The sequence below is a fragment of the Molothrus ater genome, chromosome 3 (genome assembly GCF_012460135.2).
Source record: "Molothrus ater isolate BHLD 08-10-18 breed brown headed cowbird chromosome 3, BPBGC_Mater_1.1, whole genome shotgun sequence".
NCBI lineage: Eukaryota > Metazoa > Chordata > Aves > Passeriformes > Icteridae > Molothrus > Molothrus ater.
The window spans coordinates 46,522,152-46,539,968 of record NC_050480.2 but is presented as its reverse complement, the minus strand read 5'-3'; the positions used below and the strand labels follow the sequence as shown (position 1 = coordinate 46,539,968).

The 17,817-nt window shown below is 40.1% G+C and overlaps 1 protein-coding gene across 1 annotated transcript; it reads left to right on the top strand.

Annotated features, from left to right (window-relative positions):
- Positions 1-347: 347 nt before the first annotated feature.
- On the top strand, positions 348-16,948 carry OPN3 (opsin 3). The gene is made up of 4 exons (XM_036380559.2): positions 348-744; positions 11,812-12,131; positions 13,075-13,326; positions 15,895-16,948. Exons 1-4 carry the CDS (start codon positions 393-395, stop codon positions 16,162-16,164), a joined length of 1,194 nt encoding a protein of 397 aa, XP_036236452.1. The 5' UTR covers positions 348-392; the 3' UTR covers positions 16,165-16,948.
- Positions 16,949-17,817: the final 869 nt, after the last annotated feature.

Genomic DNA, 17,817 nt, shown 5'->3' with positions numbered 1-17,817 from the left:
TGGCGAAAAAGCCTAAATATCGGTTCTACCTCTTCTCGGAGCTGGCCGCGGAGCAGGTCTGTCCGAACGCGGTCCCCGTGAGGGAAGCGCTGCTGGCGGCAGCCGTGGCCCAGCCAAAGCGCACAGGATTTTTAAGGAAGAGGAAATAACAGCCACATCCCGGCCACAACCGGGCTGCTCACCGCGGCAACAGGGCGACGAGACCTGTTTGCTCCCAAGGAGCCATGCCCAGGCCGGGCACGCCCCGGGGCAGGCGAGGGCGAAGCCACTCGAGGGCGCGCCCTCCGTGGGCGGGAAGGCCGCGGGGACTCCTCCTCCTCCTGCCCGGAGCATCGGCGTGCGATGGGGCTGGGAGCGAACCGGGAGCCTTAGCCCCGCTCCGGCCGGGAGCCATGCCCGCGGCGAACGGCACGGGCACCTCCAGCCGCCCGGAGCCCGCGGCGCCCGAGCAGGAGGTGCCGGGCGAGCGGCCCCTCTTCAGCGCCGGCACCTACGAGCTGCTGGCGCTGCTGGTCGCCACCATCGGCATGCTGGGCTTGTGCAACAACTTGCTGGTGCTGGTGCTCTACTACAAGTTCAAGCGGCTCCGCACGCCCACCAACCTCTTCCTCGTCAACATCAGCCTCAGCGACCTGCTGGTGTCCGTCTTCGGCGTGAGCCTTACCTTTATGTCCTGCCTGAGGAGCCGCTGGGTGTGGGACGCCGCCGGCTGCGTCTGGGACGGCTTCAGCAGCAGCCTCTTCGGTGGGTGCTGGGGCCGCGGACGCCGCCTGTCCCTCCCTGTCCTGCTGGATCCTTCCTCGGCCGCTTGTACCGGCGGTACCGCGCCCCGTCCCCGCGGCTTCCCAACCGCCCCAACCGCCCCATCCCTGCCGCTTCCCAACCGCCCCAACCGCCCCATCCCTGCCCTTCCCAAACGCCCCATCCCTGCCGCTTCCCAACCGCCCCGTGCCTGTCGCTTGCCAACCGGCCCAACCGCTCCGTCCCTGCTTCCCAACCGCTCCCTGCCGGCCGCAGCCGCTCCATCCCCCCTGCCCCAGCCGCCGCATCCCGGCCGCTCCCGCGGGGCAGTCCGGCCCAGGGGGTTCAGTCGCCGCCCTGGCGAGGGGGTAGGGGGGTGGGGGGGGGAGGGAGTTGGGGTTGGGTAGAGCCGGCGCTTTTTGGTAAAAAAAGAGCGACAGTGCTGGAGAAAACGACCTGAAGCAAAAAGAGAAATTATTCGAGAATCAGTTTTCCGAACTCCCCCCTTTGCCTGTGTAAGGTGTAATGGGACGTGTAGGGAAAAGGGCAGCAGCGCTGTTAGAAGAGGTCTCTAGTTGACCGAGTGACGCGCAGAATTCATGAGCATAAAGCACTGTGTTTTGGAGGAAGTGCTGCAGTCTGTGGACATGGAGCACGTATGACTCTGGATGTAGGGTCAGCAATGTTCTGCCTCCATGGAACAGGTGGAAAGCTGCTCCCCAGCAGCCTTCTCAGTGCTGTGACTTGTCTGTTTATAAAGATACGCAGTGTGTGGCAGTGCCTTGAATTTCCTTATCCATATGCGAAATTCGGGTACCATCTTTCAGTCATAATGGTGTCACAGTTGGGCTTTGGGAAACCACTGATTTCTGTGAAATGTTACCATTGCAGGAGGAGTTCTTACACTATTTCCATTTTCAAAACCTATAAGCTCTTTACTGCTTTCCTTCCTGAAATGAATACATACCCTTTGCATAAGTCTGCAGAAGAATAGGTTACAGTCCAGCTATGTACATGCAGCCTCTTAAAAGGAATATTGCTTTTTCTTTACCAGTAAAGGATGCTGCAAAAGAAGAGACTCGTGTTTCTAATGGTGAAAGTAAATGTTCGGCTAACCTGTAATGAAATCTAAAGCTCATCATGTTAGATACATCTTCTGGCAGAGATCTATAAGTTAGAGGTGGATCACAGTGCACTCACTGGACATATGTACCCTGAAATTGACTCTGAGGTGATACATTAAAGTCTTCAATAAGCTTTGTAGCTTTCCTGCATACATTACGTTTGTTTCACATAGTTCTATGGTCAGCATTTTGTGGGCTACTGTGCGAAGGTTCATGATTGCTCATGCTTGATTTGACTCCTGCTGCATAGTGCAGCAAAAATTTTATGTATTGAAAGTTATGGTGGGTGCAGGATGTAGTTAATCAGTTGTGCAGTGTTTGGTACCAGATAATTTCTGCAGTGCACAGATCTCAGATGTTTGTGTAGCTGTTGGGATCAGGAAAAGTAGAGCACCTTGCTGGCATGAAGTTGTCTCCATCACTCAGCCTGTTCAAATTCTTGAGAAACTCAAGAACTTGTCTGCTAAACAGATGCTGCCAGACAACTGAATGTTAATGTTACAGAGGGGATGTAAAGTACAGTTCTGTTCTTTGTCTCTTCTATATTATACTTATTATTTTTGATGGAGGCATTTTCCATATAGGTTCAAAAATGAGATATGTAGTAAGGGTAAGAAACCAGACTATAATAATCTTGTACCATCATCTGAAATAGTAAAAATAGAAACAATGAGGTATATAAATTGGCAAGGAAATTGCTTGATCACATGTGACTTTCAGTTTCTGTTTATTTTGAGGTATGCTACATAATTTGTTGCTATAAATATATTTAGTGTTGATGCTTCCCTGCATCCCTCTATTTAAGAATTTTTTTCTTTTTCAAAAGAAATGTAGGCAAATTCATGGGCCTTGTCTAGAGAGCAGTCAAGTTAGAATCTATGGTTTGTAAAATTACATCTTCCTGTGGTGCTCATGCTATGTTCCTCCTCCAAAATGTGCTTCATTGGGAAGAATTTTTTAATTACTATTAATATTAGAAAAGTGTGTGTTTGTGTGCAGTTGCTCATATGGAAGTGGATAGTAAATTCACAGCTAAATGTTCAGGAATGATGCTTTAGTTTACTTTTTTCAGCTGCCATGTAAACCAATAGAAAATATTTAACTTGGCTATCATAATTGAATATTCTGAATCATAATCTGATAAAGTGATGTCTGATTTTAACCTCCACAGTATAGTTTTCATATTCTCATCTAGAAATAGAAGGATTGTTCTTTCCTGCTTTTGAAGATAAGTGATTCCCCACCTGCATAGGAAAGCCAGGGGCATGTCAATGCTGAGGGAAAAAAAAATTATAAGTGATGCCCTGTAGGTAGCTTTCTACTCTGTCTGCCATCTGGATTATTGCTACCATGGTTTCTATTTTCATTTTGTAATGTGTTTATGGAAAAACCAGTATTTTGAAGGTTTTTTGTTTGTTTGTTTCTGTTTGGTAATGTTTTGGTGTTGTTTGGGGTTAGATATTTTGGTTGGATTTTTTTCTTTGTTTTTCTTTTTTTTCTTTTTTTTTTTCTTTTTTTTTGGGGGGATTTTTGTTGGTGGTTTTTTTCCTGGTTTTTATTTGGATGGAGGTTTTTTTTGTTTCTTTATTTTTTCCCCTGGTAGTGGCGAAGACACTGATTAAAGATTTCATTCAGTAGCCAACCAGGTTTTGCAGTTATAAATCTACTTCTCTTGTATGCAACAGCCCAAGCCACCTATTATCTTGAGGTGATGGTGGTAGGGAAAGTAATGTAATGTCTTACTTGTGTATTACTTACAAGTGCTTCTGAAAGTATAACACTCTCCCCAAGAACTTTTGGATATGTGCAGTACATTTGTTGATCAGAAGACATACAAAATTGACAGCTTTCAAAAGTTAAATTCTCATTAACTAAGAAGAGTACTTACAGATGCACAGTGGTAATTGCTCATGAAGCCACAATGACATAATAAAGATGTTTTTGGAATAAAGTGGGGGTAGCTCTGATACCATGGATATGGAGTCTATGAAACCATAACAAATCACGTGAGGTTACTTTAGCGGTATGGCTATGTCCTGGGGTTGGACCCAGTCTGGCTGAAATTTAGGTGAGATGACCAAAACCTCATTATTTACAGCTTTGTGATTTCATTCTTGGGTATGAACTTGGACATGGCTATGTGAGCTTTCTGTGCCAGCCCTTCAGGCCTGAAGGCTGTTCAGTCTTACTTTCAATCCTTATGCATCTTTTTTAATCAGAAGAACAGCCCCTAAGACCCAATACGTGCTTTAAGTTGTTCTCTGCATGTGTTGACTTATAAATGAGAGGTTTCCCTGGTAGTAAACAAATTTGGGACAAATTATTAAATCTGCTTTTGTATTTTTAATGGGATTTTCACTTTAAATTCAGAGCTAATTCTCAACAAATTTTAAAAATCAGATTCTTCCTAATTTCTGTAGTTAATCAGGAATCACATCAAAAATCATGATTCAGCAACTTTATTTTAAATTTTCAGGTGTTGGTACAATCTGGTACAAATATGAGGTGTTTTCCTCATATTGTTTTGATAGCCAAGGTCAAGATATTTCTGTGTTCCTCTTAAGGATTTCAATATGATTAAATACATAGGTGGCATTTGTGCTTAAAATAAACTGGTAGCATCTATATTTTCAGAAGCCTTCATTACAGAATAATGGCAACTCCTTTCCCCAGGTATAAGGGCACTCTCTACGCTTCTAATAATTTTGCATTGAAGAATTGAGCATTTTCTTTTTAAGAGTGCTTCTCATTTTGCCAGCCAGTTGGAGGCGTGGTGAGATCTGGAACTTAGACACTGTAAGCAGATGTTCACAGTCTGAAACTTTTAAGTTGAGAAGATGGCAGCATAACTACAGATTGTCTGTCTAGGAATAAATGGCTGTTTTTTGTGTTCCTCACAATTGTCTGCATTATTGTAACTTTCTCTTGAGACAAGCCCATGTCTTGACAAGCAGATGTCTTTTAACATCTGCTCTTGAGTTGCATTGCACAGCTCAGAGCCTGATACTTGTGCTACTGCCTATGTTTTCTGTGACTTGAAAGATTTTCTTTGAGCCTTTAGAAGGTGCAGAGACCTGCTTGCTACAGTGTAAAACTGATCATTTTGACTACTGAACATCTGTTCTCCTCACACAAATAACAGTCCCTATTTTCTTTTACTGATGAGAGTCTGAAGTCAAGATAGAGTGTAGCTACATGTCTTCATAGCAGAGGCCCAAAGAAGTGTTTTATTTTTTTCTCTACTACAAAGCCATTCCTAGCACCTCTTATATTAGTGTAGGGAAAACGACATAAATGATTACCTGACAAGTCTTAGTCTAAGCTTTCCTGACGCAGTTGTCTGTTTTAGACGCTAATCCTCATTTAATTTTGTTTCACTGAGTTCCAGTGTTTATTTTGGTACAGGTGGTGTATCCTGGTGTGATATGATAGCTGCACATCAATTAAGTGATGTATTTGTACCATGAGGGTCACCTTTCTATGGAGGTGTGCAGTTAGCTCTATGCTGGCCCTACTGCATCTGCCACCCTCTCTTTATGTAAAATGCTTCTAACTGTTTCCCTGTCTGTAGTCAACAGACTACAAGCCATAAGTAGTAGAGATCTGTGTAATCTCTTTATCTATTTAGTGCCACAACTCATATCTGGGAGGTGTGCTATCACTGAAGGCATAGCTTTTTGGTTATGATTTCTAGAGAAGACACCTGACATTTAACATACCCAAAAGTCTTGGTTAGCAGACATAGATAATTTCTTTCCTCAGATAAGAGGTTAGTTGTGAAATACAGGGTCAGGATGTCATGATCTTTGTGTATATCTGCTGGGTTCTCCCAGATATTTTTAAGGGGTTTTTTTGAATGACAGTGGCTGTCAGAACTTGATGTGCACAAGATAAATTTGTGTACTGCTCACCTCCAGGCAGTGGGTGTCTGCTTTAATACCTTCTGTACATTGAAATAGGCCCTGAGGGTTTTGAGGTAAGCTACTCTTGTCATGTGGAGCATACACACATAACCCCTCAAGCATAAATAACTTCAGCTAAAAGTAATGGTAGCTAAACCATTGGCCAGTACTGGTGTTCTAACACCTTTTAAGTTGTGCAGTGGAAGAAAGGAGTGGAAAAACTTGTTGATAACAGGAATGGTCTTGAGGAATAGGCACCAAAACTCTTTATCTGAGGCAGTCTTTTGACAGAAGATTGCATAGTCAGGCTGTACTCTAGGGTAGGCTTTGTATCATTAAATCTTCTTTGCAATTGAAAGGCTACTGTTACTGAAATGTGATTAGAGACCTCTGTCTTTCCTAACTGCAAGCTGGTTTTGTAAAGGTAAAATAAACACTGCCAGCTTTTAATGTCAAATTATTTTAAAGTATTATGTCCCTTCTGGACAAATTACCACTGGTATGCAGCAGCTACCAGCAGCTATCTGCATACCACTGGTATGCAGATCTCAATGAGCTACCAAATCAATGTTGATATCTGGGTGAACACTCCATTCCAGTAATGTGAACTAGAGGATGGGAAAAACTGTAAGAATTTTACAGACTGTACTCTCCTGTGAAAAGCTAATGTGTCTACAGCTGAGGTTCTTTTATTTGTTTGTTTCAAGGCAAGCCGATAACATCCCACCCACACCCACCAAATACTGAAGTAGGGATTATTTGCTTGGGAGTGTCCTGTGGGGCTTCAGTTACAGCCTGTTCATCTAAGGTTCTTCCCTGCACAGTGACAGTGATGTCCTGTGCCACTCTCTTGCATTACCCATGTGTGTTATATGCACTGATTTAATCTCACTAAAAGCATTTTCAATTGTTACTCAGCAGATAGTTTTAGGATCATGTGTTACAAATAGCTGGAGGCTCAATCAGCATGCTTTCAGCTTTTTCCCCCCGAGTAAGTTAATCACTTGGAATATTGAATCTGGAGGTGATTTATTTCACCATAATTTTGTAGGACAGCTACATATAAAATATATTTGAAGCATGTTATGTCTAAGAGAAGTGATTTTTCACCTCCCTAGAGTTGAATGCAGATGTTAAAATTACTTGTAAAATTAGAAGTGATAAATAGCTGGTGCCTAAATCTTATTGCAATGCCTAATTGCTGAATTCAGATAGACTGGTTATATATTTTGTAGTACAAAACTAGAGAGTGCAATAATAATTTTTCTTGCCATGGACAGGAAGTTGCTTCTGCTCAATTGCTGCTCTCTGGCTTTTCAGATGTGAAAAGAGGTGAAGAGGGATTGCAGAAGGATGGCTTTCTTCTGTGATTAGGTATGCAAAGTAGTCATTCAGCACTTGAATGTAGGGAAAGGATTAAGTGATATAGAAAATAATATGCCCTTTTGTTGTAGTTGAGATGGAGACAATACAAAGCAGCACGCTCCATTTTCAGAAGGCTTCAAACTGCTTTTATTATAGCATGCATGCTTTTTATACATTCTTACAAAATTCATAACTTTACACTTTACTCATTGGTCATGAAGGAAAAGCAAAGTGCTTATTGGAATAAGCTGTTGCAGGTTTCTCTTATTTATCCTTCTTTCTTTCTTGGTTTCTATGTCAAAAACCTTGGTAGGAAATTCTTTTATCAAACTTCTCTCTGGCTCACAGAAGTTGCTGTAAAACCTCTTCCACACTCTTTGACAGAAGCCACAGTCTGTCTCAGAAATGGATCTTATTTGCTACATTATGCTGCAGTTGCTCTGTAGAGATGCTCAGACTTTGGGAATATTTGATATCACCGCTGACCAAATTATAGGCCATACTCGGGGCAGGGCCTCAATATGAAAATAAAGTGTATCTTGCATGGAGAGGGCAGAAGCTGTTGTGACTCTTCAAACTCATTGAAAGTAACACTTCAGTTCTGAAGGCACTGCAATATTTTTCTTCTAATTAAGGATTATAAAGTCAGGATATACACATTGTGTGGTATAACGCAGTACAGCTTAGCTGTGTTTTACAGTCTTCTCTGTGATGACCTACACTATGCAGATTGAAGTATTTAATGATGTATCCAGAACTGACTCCTGAAAAAACCCAGAATATGGAAGAGATAATTAGCACATATGGTACATAATAAGATCTACACTAAATGCAGTATATCAGTGGGGAAACAATGCAAAATAGCAAAAATGAGAATTTTCTTCATAAGCATCCAAATAACAAGAAGTAGCTTGTCACTGCTCCCTGATTGTGTATGGCTGGCTGCTGGAGAAGAAGAGGAGTTGCAACATAGGAATTGCAAACTAATGGCTTAAACAAGAAGACACTTCAGTTTTGCTACATTTATCTGCAGCTTCAATGGGAATGACTCCATTTGTGCTAGAGTAATTGCCCAGGCTTAAATCAGAGCTAAAACTAGCAGCAGTTCCTAAACACAAAGTGTTTATGTTTATAATCAGCACATACAGATAGGGGTATTGTCTGAGATGAAAATCTGTATATCAGACATGCAGTCTCTGTAAACACTGGGCAGTAGAGTCTTTCTGAAGGAATTAGAAAGAGTGAATTGCTAGTAAAGTAAATCAATTCTCAGAATCTTGGGTCTTAGCCTTGAATCAAAATATGTAGATCTCCAGTACCTCGAGAAGCAAAACAAAATTTGTTTCAGATAAAAGGTAGAAATGGTAGAATTGGTTTGAAATGTGTATTTTTGCTAAGAGGGGGCTAATAGCCAAACAATAACCATAATGGCTTTCTGTAACAGATTTACTTTTTTAATCAGCACACATTTCATCATATCAAAATATGCAACTCAGGATGAAATGTAATAATTTCCAGAAAAGCTCCTGTAGAGGAGTGGGGGCAGGGAGGGAAGTAAAATTCAGAGCTTTCCTCTGCACTAGACTACAGAAATGAATGAAACATAGAAAATGCAGCTATAAGCACACATAAATGATATATATCTTGTGCTGTGACCTGCATTTCCTGCCTCAGTGTCTGCGTGCTGCCAGACGCTCCTTGAATACCAACAGAACAGGGATTTGTATTTTGGTGCATACTATCCAACAGGCTGTCCAAGGTCCCATTTACAGTTCAGGGAGGAAAATTCAAGTATGTCTTTGAAGAGCAGTGGTTTTATACTGAAAGAGGCTTGATAGAGCATGGTTCAAATGTGCACATACTGATTTTTAGAGATACTGAGCATTCAATGACTTCCTTGAGAATGTCAAGGACTTAGGAAATTATTGCTTGTGAACACCTGTACTTTCAGCCAAGCATGTGAGCTTTTGGTTACTTTGTCATGGCTAGAATTCAGCACTCATAAAAGGGGTGGGGAAGTATTAAGACCACACAGGGACATTAGTCATTGAATACCATTCAATGAAGGAAGGTGGTAAGGAGCAAAAAGTTAATTTATGTATTCTGACTCATCATCCTGAGGAGCTGCTCTTTCTCTCCACTGATCAGACAAAGCGGCAGTGCACTATATAAGCTAACAGAACCTTTAGTTGAGTGATATGATTTTCCTCCATAAACATGTCTGTGGATGGCTATCATAACTGTCAGGTAAATTTTTCTAATTCCTAATCTTTGGGTAAGAGAAATGGAAGGGAACCTGTTGCCTTAACTTGTGTTCAAGAAGTAGACTGCATTTGATTGAATAAAGCACTTACCTTAGCCAGTGTAAGTGTAGAATAGTACCTATAAAATCCTGCAGTTATTTTCTAATGCCTACTAATATTTTGCTTAGGTACACATTGTCTAATGTATTTTCAGCATGTTAGGTCACCAAAAAAGGCATGAGGGACTTTTCAACTTCATTTTAAAAAAACCCAAAAAACCCACCCACAAACCCAACCTTAGGTCTTTGGAAACCTTTTCACCCACATTTGCTAGTCCAATTTCAAGCTATGAAAGTGAAATTCTACAGCAATGATTTATACAAGGAAAAAAACCCTACAAAACTAAATGGGAAAGGTTACTTCATTGCCAACAATGTCTACATCTTTTCATGATGAAGGTTTAAAGATAACTAGAAAAAACATATTAAAAATTGTTTCACTTTAAAGAGATATATGAAACAGTGTGGCACATTTTCTTTTAGACTGGGAAATTCCCTTAATCAAGAAAACTTTCTAACTCACCTCTTATAAAAAGGGAATCTTTTAATAACTACAGCATAAAATAATATTTTTTAGAATCCTAAGGGATATTCTACTGTGAGATACTTGGTTAATAATAAACTGCTTTTGCTGTTAAATACCTTTACAGAGAGTCTATGTGTTGCTCTAGATTTTGTTATTCTCAGTTGCCTTCCTAAAATCCATGTTGCTGGTCCTTCTGTGCTGTTGTTAATTTATCTTCAATAAATGTTTATTCTTTTTCAAAGTGAGATCAGGTTCCTGTTGAGTATAAAATGGTTGTTCTCTCTTTGGTAGTGAAATCTGCACAATTAACCTTCTTAGAGCTTATGGCACATATGAATGTACTTGGAGAAATGAAGTGCTGTGCATATGCATGAAAAAATAGTTGTGCTTTGTATTAGATAAAATCTATACAGATTTAGACACAGATATCTGTATAATCTCACAGAATGCTGTGAAATACACCCTTTTGTTGTTTAAGAGCCTATGTTTATGAACTTGATGACTGAATCATAACAGATTTCAGGTGTTTGGCAGTTGCCTGATGGGCAATTTGGTTTTTGATCATCAAGTGTTACAGACCATTGAAATAGAAATCGTTATATTCTTATCAAGACAGAAATGCCTTAGCTTCATGAAATTTTAAAAATGTCTGGATGGGATAGTACTGGGAGCTGAAGATAATGTGTGATTTCTGTCATAACATGTTAATAATTGTGTACTGGGTTTGAGGTGGACAGAAAAGGAAGAGAGTGCATAAATAAACAAGGACTGATATTTTTATGAAAGCAGCAAAATATGAAAGGACACTCAAAATAACTGAATGTCTTTCAGATGGGACACCTTCAGCAATGCAATGCTTTGCCTTCCTGGTTCTTCTTGGAATGCAAAGTCTTCCAGGATATCTTGAAATAAATTGGAATTATTCTAGTCATTTTATTCACATTAAAGGTGCACATCTCTGCTTTCAGTTGCTGAAGGCTTTCTTTCATTTCAGTCTCAACTCTCAGTTCACTAAGTTTCTAAGAGATTTTTTTCTTACTGATTATCTCAGTTTTATATGGTAGCTTTTTCTTTTAAAAACCCTAAACAGCCAAAGGAAACCACAAACCCCAAAGGAACATATAACAACTGCCAGCAGGAAAAACCCCAAACCTTGGACCATGATACCTCACTGAATGAAGTAATGTTTAGGAAGAGGTATTGGCTTGTGATGGTGTTCGCAGGGGTCTTAGGATGAGGGAAGAGACGAGAATGTTGACTCCATGTTTCAGAAGGCTTGATTTATTATTTTATGATATATATTGTATTAAAACTATACTAAAAGAATAGAAGAAAGGATTTCATCAGAAGGCTAGCTAAGAATAGAAAAAGAATGATAACAAAGACTTGTGACTGACCGAGACAGTCCAGACAGCTGGATTGTGATTGGCCATTAATTAGAAACAATCACAGATCCACCTGTTGCATTCCACAGCAGCAGATAACCATTGTTTACATTTTGTTCTTGAGGCATCTCAGCTTCTCAGGAGAAAAAATCCTAAGGAATGGATTTTTCAGAAAATATCATGGCTACATTGGCTTAGTCTCTTTTTCCCTTGTCCCACTTCTTAGCCATTGTACATCCTAGATCAGATGTCAGCATCCTACTCTGAGTATTTTGAAGTTGGTGATTCTGTTTGCCTTAGTAGTTAGTGAGTAATGTACAAAAAGTCTTATTGGTGTTAGATTCATAATGTGAGCTAGGTAATTTTGAGTTAACCTTCTAGCAATGGAAACATTTATCAAGAAGAGTGCAGTCCTGTTTACAGTATTTGTGAATAATTTAATTGAGTTTCTTTATTTTTTTTACAGGAATTGTTTCCATTATGACTCTCACTGCTCTTGCCTATGAGCGCTACATTCGGGTGGTCCATGCAAAGGTGATTGACTTCTCCTGGTCTTGGCGGGCTATCACGTACATCTGGCTGTACTCACTGGCCTGGACTGGAGCCCCTCTTTTGGGCTGGAACAGATACACACTGGAAATTCATGGCTTAGGTTGCTCAGTGGACTGGAAGTCAAAAGACCCCAATGATACCTCCTTTGTGCTCCTTTTTTTCCTTGGCTGTCTAGTAGCACCTGTTGGGATCATGGCCTATTGCTATGGCCATATTCTGCATGCAGTAAGAATGGTAAGTTAGTTAAAGTAAGACTTCCCTTAATGCAATATTGTCAGTGAAAAATGTTGAAGCTGTATATGAAGGTTGCATCCAAGCCAAATTTGCACTCTCACTTCCCTTTTAAACTTTTGAAAATTTGATGTTCGTCTATGTCAGGTACCACTAGATAGGTTGTAGGATTGGGAGAGAACCAGCCTAGAGCTACTGAGGTCTGTTTTTTGTGGGGTTTTACTGGGAGGAAGTAGGGAAGGGCTAATGCTTACTAATCCACATCAGATCCTCACCTGAAAATTCAATACAAATCCTTAGTATGAGAAAGTGTTAATGATTCATATTCTGTGGATTGTTAGTCTGGACCCACTCAAGTTTGTGGTCAACGGTATTGGCAGAATAGATAGTTTGTGGAGTATGTTCATGTCCCATCTTTTCCGTATTTTATGACTCAGATAACATGGGAACCTGCTGCCTAGTATTCTGCTTTAGAGATTTCATGATTGTAGGGTGACATACTATGTGGCAAAGCAGTACAGAGAAATCTGTTTATGATTTTTTTTTTCTCTAAGGATTTTTTCCATCAATCTACAGGACTGTCTAAGTAGTCAGACAAAGGACCACCAATATAAACTGAATTTGCTTATGCAATAGCTGAGGGCAAGTTATTTTTCTAAAGTACTTATAACTGCAGCATGCTTTGTGACATCTCTGCATTTGTTGTCTTTTAGTAAATTAGCTATTCTATTTTTTCTCAGCTTGTATTTTTACACTTAATGTAGGGAATAAAATCTGAGAAACATGATGTAAGCTTCCAGAAGAATTGTGGTTTAAAAGATAAGGTGTATCGTGTCTGTGCCTTAAACTAAGAGAGTGGGTCAGTTACTTATAAATAAATGTAGAACTATTCAGGTTCAAGTAAAACATAAGGCTATTTTGTTTTGCTATTTTTTTCTCTCTACAGCTTCGCTGTGTAGAAGATTTCCAGACAGTTCAAGTGATCAAACTTCTAAGATATGAAAAGAAGGTGGCTAAAATGTGTTTCCTGATGATCTCCACGTTCCTTATTTGTTGGATGCCCTATGCAGTGGTCTCCCTCTTGATAACATATGGCTACAGCAACCTTGTAACTCCAACAGTAGCTATCATCCCATCTTTCTTTGCCAAGTCAAGCACTGCTTATAATCCAGTTATTTATATCTTCATGAGTAGAAAGGTAGGTACATTAAAGGTTTTCTTGTTCGAATTACTAGTAGCTAGTAATACTAGTTAGAATTACACTTGTGAAGTGTAGGTCTGATTTACTTTAATCTGAAAAAATTTTTAAAAATTTCAACAGCTAGAATAAATGGTAACAATCTGGAAGAACTAAAATCCCTGATGGTGCTTAAATACCACCAGATCATAAATTTAATTTGCTTTGCTAATTCAAACATCTAAAACACAAAAGGGACAGGAAAGAGTGTCAGAATGTCTAGTTTTGAGAATTTACCTGTGAAATGAATTGCTAGTAGAAGACCTCATCTGAATCACTCCCTTACCACAGTAGAATTCCATCAGAGGAAGTTTATAATACTCAGTGTTTATTTTTTAGGAATAAAAAAACTTGTCTCTGACTTCTGTGTTATAGCAGCACAAGGACTGATACTGGAAGTGTACCATGCACATTGTAAACTTCTGAAATCAAGATTGTATAAAGGTGTCTGGAGTTCAGTAGAATCACTTACAAAGGGTAAAAAACCATGAGTGATTGCTGGAGGGGTTTTGCTGAGTTATCCTTCCCTTTAAACCCATTATAGAGGTGAAATTTTCTGTGATTTCCTACACTGGCTTGGAGTTGCTGGGCAGCAGCCTGGGCCAGCCAGCTGCCTGTAGGGACAAGGAGGCCAAGCCAGTGGGTCTGATCAGCCGTGAGGGCAGCCAAGCAAAGGCTGAGAGCAGCTCAGGTCAGGACCCAGGGCAAGGGGCAGCTTAAATGCTTTCCTGAGTAAAAGCAGGAGGCCTCCAATGTGGCCTCCAATCTTGTTCTTCCCCCACAGCTCATTTCACAGCAGGCTGATCCACAGTTACACGGCTGCACAGTATCAGAGTTATCCTGGATATGGGAAGCTAACAACAGTCACGTTCAGAAAGGCTTTTTCAACAGAGTGACTTTTTAAATACACTGGCACTGACTCTGTACCTAGTTGTCAGGCTGAGTATCTCTTCTGAAAAACATTTTGTGGGTTCTGATACCCAGCAGCAAATTGAACATGTACCAGGCATAATGCCAGTAAAGACACAGGCAGGATATGTGTCAATCATCTGAACGTGTTTATTGGAGATGCATTGTGAAGTTTTTTTCTCTTGCCTCTAATTCCAGATTAGAACCAAAATCATAGTATTTTTGCTTAATGTTTTTTGATTATTTTACCCTCAGAAGGAATCGTGAAACAAGTCCTCTATAATAACCTTCCTTTATCTGAACTTGTTCTAACATGCTTGTACTTTCTAACTTCTCTGCTACTCTGAGGTAGACCATTACCTCTGAAGTTGTCAAGGCTTCCACATGACCATTCTTTCTCTGAGATGATCCTTCTATGAGAGCTTGTAATTAGCTACGATCCTTTCCCAACAGGACAGACATATTGCCTTCTTTGTGTCAGAGTAGGGTTAATTTTCCACAGCAAAACCTTGTTCTAGCGTGGCATGTCAGATTGCTTCTTGCATGATATCTGGGAAAACAGAGGCACTGGCCGTGCAGGATAATACTGAGTAATCCTTAACACAGCTAAATGGAAGGCTGTTAAAAGAGATGTCCTACCTCCTTTTCAGAGAAAATGTGCATTATTTCCCACCTGCTCCCGGATGTTTGTTGTGTTTGGGATTTTTATTGTTTTTGTTTTGGGGTTTTTTTGGTATTTTGTTTGTTGATTGAAGTCTTCTTCATACATTCCAGGCAATTCTTGTTACAGGTTATTAAACAAAGGGGAAGTTGCCCTCTGGTTGCTTATAGAACCAGGGTTCTTCCCCAAAGGATCATGCTTTAAATGTGTGCAGACATGGAGCTACTGAGTGAATGCATCTTTAATTCTCATACCTGGATCTTTGTTTTGTTGAAGGGGAGACCATAATTAGAGAATTAATACGGTGCTACTAGTCAAATTTCCATTCTGTGTGCTGGTGTGAGCTTTCACTGAATATCTCACATTATTTAGGCACACAGTAGAACAGACTTCCTGTGTCACAGGTAGCTGCTGGTTATCTGAAAAATTTCTGTTCCAGCAATATTCAATGGGAACATTTGACTCCTGTGTTACTAACCATTGAAATTTCATTTTACATCTGTGACATTAAATACTTTTGTTAAAATTCCAGACCCTGGAGTTACTTAAAGGGAAGAAAAAGTCCCTTTGTATCCCCTTCCTCCCCTTGTTCCTTCTCTCTGTATCCTCCTGTGAAGTGTTTGTGAGAATATTCTTTCCCTGCTGGATTTAATGTGTGATTTTTGAATATGGAAACAAAACCTATAGCACACTTTGGAGCCTAGTCCTCTTGTCTTTTGCTTGTAGCTGGTAAAATATTCAGCTGCATTTCAGTGCCCTCTGTTGGCTCAGTGATCTTATTCAGATGTAGAGAAAAAAAGTACCCACTACAAAGGCAGCATGTTTTGTTACTGAAACTAACTCAGAAGATATGCAGAAATCTCTTATTTTGAGTCTTTTACTGTAATGTGTCCTTCACTTCCTTGTAGATAGTGAATGCTTAGGAAGGTGAACACAATTCTATTTATTCTCTCTTGTAGTTTCGACGCTGCCTTTTGCAACTCCTGTGCTTCCGCCTGATGAGATTCCAGAGGACAATGAAAGAGACACCAGCAACAGGGAGTGACAAACCAATACGACCCATAGTTATGTCTCAGAAGGCAGGGGACAGGCCAAAGAAGAAAGTGACTTTCAGCTCTTCCTCTGTCATTTTTATAATCACCAGTGATGACACTGAGCAAATAGATGACAGCAGTAAACACAGTGAGACAAAAGTAAATGTCATCCAAGTAAAGCCATTGCAGGGATGAGCTGAAGAGACATGGGAATGAGATGGATTTCAGCCACTAGAGAGTTGAGGCTGGAGACTGGTTTCAGGGGCAGTGTCTGTGGGCTGCCAAAGGAAACCACATTCTTAAGCTGTGAAATACTGAAGGGATTCATCATCTCAAGATCTCTGAGTAGTTCACTTTTGGTCACAGTACGGAAATCTCTGCTAAAATTGTTGATGTATGTCATTACTTTGAATTTTCTTAAAGCATATTTTATGATTGCCATTCAGAACTTTTGGTATTTTAATGTTTTCTGAATATTGGGCCTTCAGTGAATAATTAAATGGATCTTATTTATATAATTTTGTTCTCAGTGAAATATTTTTTTCCCCACCAACTAGGACATGATCTGGTATTGTAGCTTGTTGGATACAGCTTGAAGGGAAGTACTATGACCTGAGAAAACTATAGTATTTCAGTATTTCAGTTGACCTTTCTAAAGATCAAGTAGAGAGTTTGTGGAGAAAAATTACCCACTGTTCATATTTATGAAAGTAAAATTTGAGTAATTAACAATAATAGTGTGTGATTCTTTATTAGTTGATGTACAACATATTTACCACACTGACAATCATGTAACAATATATGAAAATGGAATACTAGAAGTTTTGGTAAATTTCTTATCTTAGGTACTCTGTTTGAAGTGCAGTGAAATGAGCTGAAACTTCATGAAATGACTTTCTTTGAAATAGTGAGATTTCACTTCATTTCATGAAAAGAAGTGAAACAAGAAATAAATGAATGAAGTTAAGGGAGAAGACAAAGAAAGGAAATAATAGGAAGTGAAATGAAATTGAAATAGAATGAAAATTCCTAGGAGAAATTAAATTTTTGAAATGGAATGGAATGAAGTACAGTGAAATTAACCAAAACTTCATGAAGTAATACTCACTGAAATGATGAGATTTCATTTCCTTTTGTGAAATGAAGAAATTTCATCACAGCAGGGTACTGAGATTGATCACTCTACACTTTTGGAATCTGGGCCAGCCACAGAGATGGGGATCACAGCAGCAGTGACAAGTTGCCATTAGGGTTTGGGTTAGGGTTCAGAGAGCAGCAGAGCGTACAGCTCCAGGAAAACTGGGGCTGGAAAAGGCATGCCAAGGCAATGCTGACAGGGCACCAACTTTGCTGCTCCTACATCTTTCTAATCTGGACCTCCCATGGTGATCAGAACCTCAGCCCCAGTGACAAGATGCCATTACGCCTAGAGTTGGGGTCAAGAGAGAAAAAGGACCTAGAGTTCCAGGGACACTGGGGCTGGAAAATGCATAACAAGATAATTATAGTGGGGGCACAACATTTCTGCCCTCACACCTTGCAGATTAGGGCCATAAATGGGGATGGGCATCTCAGCTACAGCCCCAAGATTGCTAAAAGGTTAGTGTGAAAAAAAAGAAATTCTGAAATGAAGTGAAAACAACAGAACGGAATGGAATGGAATGACTGAAACTTTGTGAAATGACACTCCTTGAAATTGTGAGATTTCATTTCCTTTCATGAAATGAAGAATTTTTATTAAGAGATTAGAAAGTGTGGAGCTGGCAATGTGGGCACCCTACCGTGATGCCCTTGCAATGCCTTTTTGAGTGTCAGTGTCCCTGGAGCTGTAGGCTGAATTAACAACTC

Coding starts and splice junctions, on each gene's coding strand:
- OPN3 (XM_036380559.2), top strand. CDS start 393: ATGCCCGCGGCGAACGGCACGGGCACCTCCAGCCGCCCGGAGCCCGCG. Junction 12,132..13,074: donor TTCTGCATGCAGTAAGAATG/GTAAGTTAGTTA, acceptor TTCTCTCTACAG/CTTCGCTGTGTAGAAGATTT. Junction 13,327..15,894: donor ATATCTTCATGAGTAGAAAG/GTAGGTACATTA, acceptor TCTCTCTTGTAG/TTTCGACGCTGCCTTTTGCA.